We start from the raw sequence: 5,641 nt of genomic DNA, 5'->3' as shown, positions 1-5,641 counted from the left end.
TGTGAAACTGGGAAAGGTATAACGGATGCTGGTGGCTGGTTCGACAAGCATGATCGTCCTTGTCACGCAAAATTAAACGGTATGATAGTGCTGTTTTGGCGGCGTCAGGTTACTTTACACGTTGTCTGTTGTGAGCTGAATGTTGTTGCTCGTCATTCTGTGTTGTCAGTTGGAAGTTCCACAGCCATGTTCAGTTAACGTGTCCGAAAAAGGAGGAGGAGAAACACTCAATGTGCGTAAGGATGAACGCTAATATTCATTCCATTGTACGACCACCGCTGCGAATGTCACAATGTGCATAAAAAGCGGCATATTTACATTTCGTGATATCGTATCAGAAGTAGCCTCATTGATAGCGTAGGGTATGGGTTTACCGCGGTAAACTTGTCTTGTGAAAGTACTGTTGAATAACTTTTTTTCTTACAGGGGAATGGACGTTTCCGCACCCGTCTACGATCCCGGACAGTGAATGGAAGGATGACATGAAAATGTGGCCCCCATTACAAGAAAACCATATCACGTATTATCTGCTGAAGACTAAGGCTTGTGACCTTGAGGACGTGCAGGCCTTAAAAAGTTTGGAAGCATACAATTACCTTGTGAGTGGAAAGGTTGGCACACTTCTTGTACACCACCCATCCACAAATGTGTGCTTCATAAGAGGCACTGTTACACCATCACAGTCCGAGAGCAGCAAGCCCCACGAACCATGGGCTTGCATTGGGACTGACTGCAGAATACACACAGGATCGTGCACTTGCAAGGTTGGCAAAACACGAGTGTGTAGCCACATAGGTATGGGGAGCAATTCTTTAAACCTTATCTAGGAATGCCACCAGCTCATTCTTCCTCGCATCAATGGTCATTACGTAAGGCTCATGACGTATTCGTTAGTCTGATGTGCAGCGGCACTGTGCTCAACACATGTCTGTACCTTGGGTTTCTGCCCTTATCCCTGCTGACCGTTCCGTCAAAGGAGGGCCCTTTGCAGTGAACAGGTGCAGTAGGGCCTCACGCTCATGTATGCTGCACCCTTCTCAGCCACACACTTCCCAGGGACTGTAGGGAAGCATGAAGGCATGAACTCCGAGTTACAGATAGGGGTGCCACATACAGTACAGCAGACACTACACCAACACTGCTACATGCACGGCGGATATGTGTGCCTATAATTATTTCCAATATTTTCAAAGGCCTTGAGCTTGATTCGTAACTGACATTGCCAGTAATAGACAACCAGCAAATGTGGGATTATTTACATGGTGCTTTTACTTCACAGGTGCCATCCTTTGGAAGGTGGAGTTCGCGAATCGCCACGGCCTCACAGGCAAAGTGTGTACAGACGCTAGTGCAACATGGAATCAAGGCACGAAAAGGAACGTGGTGCCTGGTCTCATACAGGACATGACCTTTAAACTAGAAAAGGAAATGGGGAAACCAATGTCAGCATCTGAGAAGATTGCTTTTAAAAAGTTCAAGACGCACGCAGAATTTGTGAGCCATATGAAATCGTCTCTTGTGTCACCGCTCTTGTCTACAAAAGGAAGCCTTCTACATGCAGAAGTGAATGCAAATGTGCGTAAATGTGTGCATGCAGCAACGCATCGTCCCTTTCAACGTCCAAATCAAAATTTGGTTCTCCTTGAGCATGGCTCACACAAAGGCGAGCAGGACCTTTCATGTCTGCCCTGCAGGGACTTTTATCTCAAGTGGGTACATACGCCAGAACCTTTTAGGAAGAAGCTGGCGCAGCTAACAGCGTGTCAGGACAGCGAGCTCTGGAACACCAGCAGGAAGCTCCGCTTAACATCTTCTGTGATTGCTAAAGTGCCAAAACGAAGTACAACGTCACCAGACAGTTTCTTGAACAGTGTTCTATTTCCGCGCTTTAGTGGCAACCGAGCTACACAGCATGGGCTACGTTGTGAGCATCGGGCAAGAGCTGCGTTTGAGGCACGCACGGGCAAGCATGTAACAACCTGTGGTGCAGTGGTAAGCGAAACGCATCACTTCCTTTCTGCGAGCCCAGATGGGCTTGTTGGGGATCACAGCATCTTGGAGATCAAGTGCCCTCTGACAGAGAACTGCATGGAGCTCATCAGGACGACAAATTATGATGTGAAAGAAAGTGAAGAGGGCAGATACTATTTGGCAAAAAATGGGAAGAATGGGTATTACTTCCAAGTACAATTTGCAATGTTCTGTACTGAAAAAAGTCACTGCTACTTCTTTGTGTGGTCTGCAGCAGCAAACGTGCTTGTTGATGTCCTCTATGATGCTTCATTTATATGTGAACATATTCATAGACTTATAAGCTTTTATTTTCACAATTTTCTGCCACGACTCACAAGTGCTGTGCATGAAGGAAAGTTACTTCTTTCTCAAGATTATATTGCTCTGAAGGAACAGCAAAATAGGCTTTTGGACAATTAGCTGAAATCTCTTGCATCACTATGTGTGTGTGTGTAGCGCTAGAGGGATTATGCGGGCCCATACTTCGAAAGTGAAACCTGATATTTATTTTCGTAAAACTTCTAGTCAACTAGCAGTTGTGGTCATGATGTCGTGTGCTATGCAGGAAAGAGCTGTTGTATGCATGGCAACATCAAGAAAACTAGACACGAAATTGAGGCAGCATAATCATCTAAAACAAACAATAAAATTGTCCCACACATTTAGAATAAACACATGTCCTCCTCAAGCTCGTCCCCACTTCTTTCTTCTTCCTCTTCAGGTGCATGCCGGTCAGCGATTAAAGGCCCCTTGAGGTTGCAAAGTCCTGCACATGCCATGAGAATGCTGTTCATCAGCTTCTTGTGGTGTATCGGTAAGGGCTGCTTAAAGATTCTGTACGTTTTGATTCGATTTATGGCCCGTTCCACATGAATCCTCAACGTCGAAATCCGTCGAGATCGTGTCGCCTCCTCTTCAGAGAATTGGCTCTTTCCACGACAAAATGCTGGAACGTTCAACTTCACTCCCTTGACTTTCATGTCTTCCGTTAAGCCAAATCCCCTGTCAGCCATGATCTCGTCATAGGGCGACAAGTAGGCACAAAAGTCAGAATCCTCAACAATAAATTTGTCGGATGCACGCCCTCCATAGGCCCCTGACGCAAACATTATGTATCCGTCTGGTGCAACAGCAATTAGGAACTTCATGGTATTGCAATGCTTATAATGACTGAATGTCTGTCCTCTAGAATATAAAACTTTCGGTCTCTGCATGTAGACCTCGCTACAATCAATAATGCATGTAGTGCCCTGGTAGCCGCCTTCAATGAATTGAACAGGCATGTTTGCTTGTATGGTCTCTCTCGGTAACCACACAATGACCTCGCTGAGGATCCGTCCAAGAACAACAACCATGTAGCGGAATATCTTTCCACACTGAGGTCGGGAAATGCTGAAACGCCGTGCCAAGTCATCATATAGGAGGCCAAGGCGTAGCCTCATGAGGGTCAGCAGCACCTGATCTGCAGTGCACATTGAGCATGGCGGATGATGTAAAGATTCCACTGCTGTCACAAGGTTTGTAAAAGCCTCCAAACTGATGCCCGTGTAGAAGTGACAGTCAGACTCTGTTAGTCCTTGGTAAACAGACACGGATGATGCCACGGTTTGAGTTTCAACTGAGGTCATCTCGATGCCTTTCTTGTGATACGAATGATCTATTCGAACAGAGTCCATTGGGTCCATTGTCTGCACAGCTTTGTGCGATGCCAGAGGTGTGTCTTGTGCTACTGGCACCGTTGTAGCAAGGCACTGCGATGCAGGAGCGCGAAACTTCTCCAGGTTGTGTGCTGCTTCCACTAACGTGATGATACTGAGCTTCACGTTCGTTTCTTCACCGAGCTGCATTGCTTCAGGCTGTTTGTATTCGGTGTCACTTCTGCCTACTTCAACGATGCTGTCATTTTCTCCATCCACGCACCTTGAAGAGCTTGGCAATGGGTGCTTCGTTATCTCCCTTCGACCCTGCGTAACCTGCAAAAGTGGGCAGTTCGGTTACACATAGTGGTCACCTCTCAACAAAAAGAACAAGGAAGCAAAATATACATCATGCAATTTGGCTCGTTAAGCTTAACGTTAGACTGTACAGGGTGTTTTTAATTATCGGGAACAGGGCGCTTCACAAAGAGGACGGTAAGGGAAAACTGGAGGCTATATCTATGCTACTTGAGGTTAGACACAGGTGCTACCTGTTACGTAGCACCTATTTGTAACTCAAGCAGCACAAAAGCAGAGCTGGTTTAGCTTTTATTGCTCTATTTGTGAAGCGCTGTGTTACCATAGTTAAAACACCCTGCACAAGGTTTAGCCTATCGCAAAACTGCAACAGACAAACACAGTTTGCTTCAGTTCCACGTCTGTTGCAGCTCACACTGGATGGCTCTCAACTACTAGTGTGAACCGAAGAATAATTGCCTTTTTCTGGTATCCCATGGACAGCATAGGCGTTGGATTGAGCTTTGTGGGCCGGCCATCGACGAAATGCACGGAGCATACCTAGATTGACAAAAGAAAAAAAGGAAAACAGCATTGCACGGTGCGCAAACCGTTTTCAATCGTTTATCAATGCTACAAAGCTCAAACACTTCTTGGCTCAGACAAGTTGCTTACCCTTGAATTCTTCGTCACGACGAAGTCCTTCCTTCGAATCGATGCCGTCCACTGCAGCCGAAGATCGGGATCACAGGGGAACTTGTGTAAGCTGTAAACACCACAGCGGCATTCGCTGCGAAGGGATCCGTGTTCAGCACACGGAGTTTCCATGATTATCTTCCGTTTTCGTTGGTTGTTCTTGCAGCCAACAACATTACAGTGTTTCCCGGATGAATAACTTTTATACACACTCCGAAGCGGTACAGGCATGTCGCGATAAGCTTCATAAAAGACCCACCGTAGAACAACCGATGGACACAAAACGTTTCCCAACTCCGCGCCTTCACAAACCGCAGCCCCCTCGCTTTTACGCGTCTGGGTCGGAGATTATGCGGCCTCGAAAGACGAGAGTACGAAATCCTGGTCTATACATATATAATCGTTTTCTTTCCTCCTCTAAACGCTACAGCTTACTTTCCTTGAAAGACAGTGCAGGGCATCGTTAAAGTGGCATGTTACTTTGTCCCGCTCATTTGTGACCGTCTTATGTTTAATAAAGAACAGTCACAGCGCAGGGCGCATTTTATTATGTTTCTTGGTGGATAATAGAGCGTTGCCATGACCCCGTTCGCAGCGTACACCAAACGCCGCTCGGCGTGCACTCATGGCATTGGGATCTCTGACAATCCAAAAACGGAGCTTTATCTCATCGACATCGTCCGGCAGAATTACAATTCTGGGTGTTATCCTTTTCTCCATCCCAATTTGTTCATAACGGGAGGTGTACGGCTCTTTGTGGGAATTCGCGTCAGCGCATCATGCCACAAAAGTCGTGCTCATCCCTTTTTTCCCACTCTGGCGCATTCGGGATTCATCATTCGGGATCGTTATTGGTTCTTAACGCGTAATTGGCAAATGTTCTGGTTTTAGAGTGCAATAGCGGGAACCAGTAGGAAAGAGCAGGTTACATGCTTCATGATAAAGTAGTCACTCAAGGTGACAATCTTCCGCGTTGGTCTTTTCACCAAAATACTACT

At 46.3% G+C, this 5,641-nt stretch overlaps 2 protein-coding genes across 2 annotated transcripts; one reads left to right on the top strand and one right to left on the bottom strand.

The window, feature by feature from the left end:
• The first annotated feature begins 446 nt into the window (after positions 1–446).
• On the top strand, positions 447–2,482 carry LOC135397666 (uncharacterized). Its single transcript, XM_064629275.1, has 2 exons — positions 447–599; positions 1,280–2,482. Exon 2 carries the CDS (start codon positions 1,405–1,407, stop codon positions 2,431–2,433), a length of 1,029 nt encoding a protein of 342 aa, XP_064485345.1. The 5' UTR covers positions 447–599; positions 1,280–1,404; the 3' UTR covers positions 2,434–2,482.
• A 193-nt stretch (positions 2,483–2,675) lies between these two features.
• Positions 2,676–4,775, bottom strand: LOC135397507 (uncharacterized). The gene is made up of 3 exons (XM_064629111.1): positions 4,623–4,775; positions 4,428–4,508; positions 2,676–3,986 (listed from the first exon to the last, which is right to left on the bottom strand). The coding sequence occupies exons 1-3, from the start codon at positions 4,773–4,775 to the stop codon at positions 2,676–2,678; spliced, it is 1,545 nt and encodes a 514-aa protein (XP_064485181.1).
• Positions 4,776–5,641: the final 866 nt, after the last annotated feature.

Source organism: Ornithodoros turicata, chromosome 6 (assembly GCF_037126465.1).
Source record: "Ornithodoros turicata isolate Travis chromosome 6, ASM3712646v1, whole genome shotgun sequence".
In the NCBI taxonomy this organism is placed as follows: domain Eukaryota; kingdom Metazoa; phylum Arthropoda; class Arachnida; order Ixodida; family Argasidae; genus Ornithodoros; species Ornithodoros turicata.
This window is presented reverse-complemented; position numbering and strand designations above follow the sequence as displayed.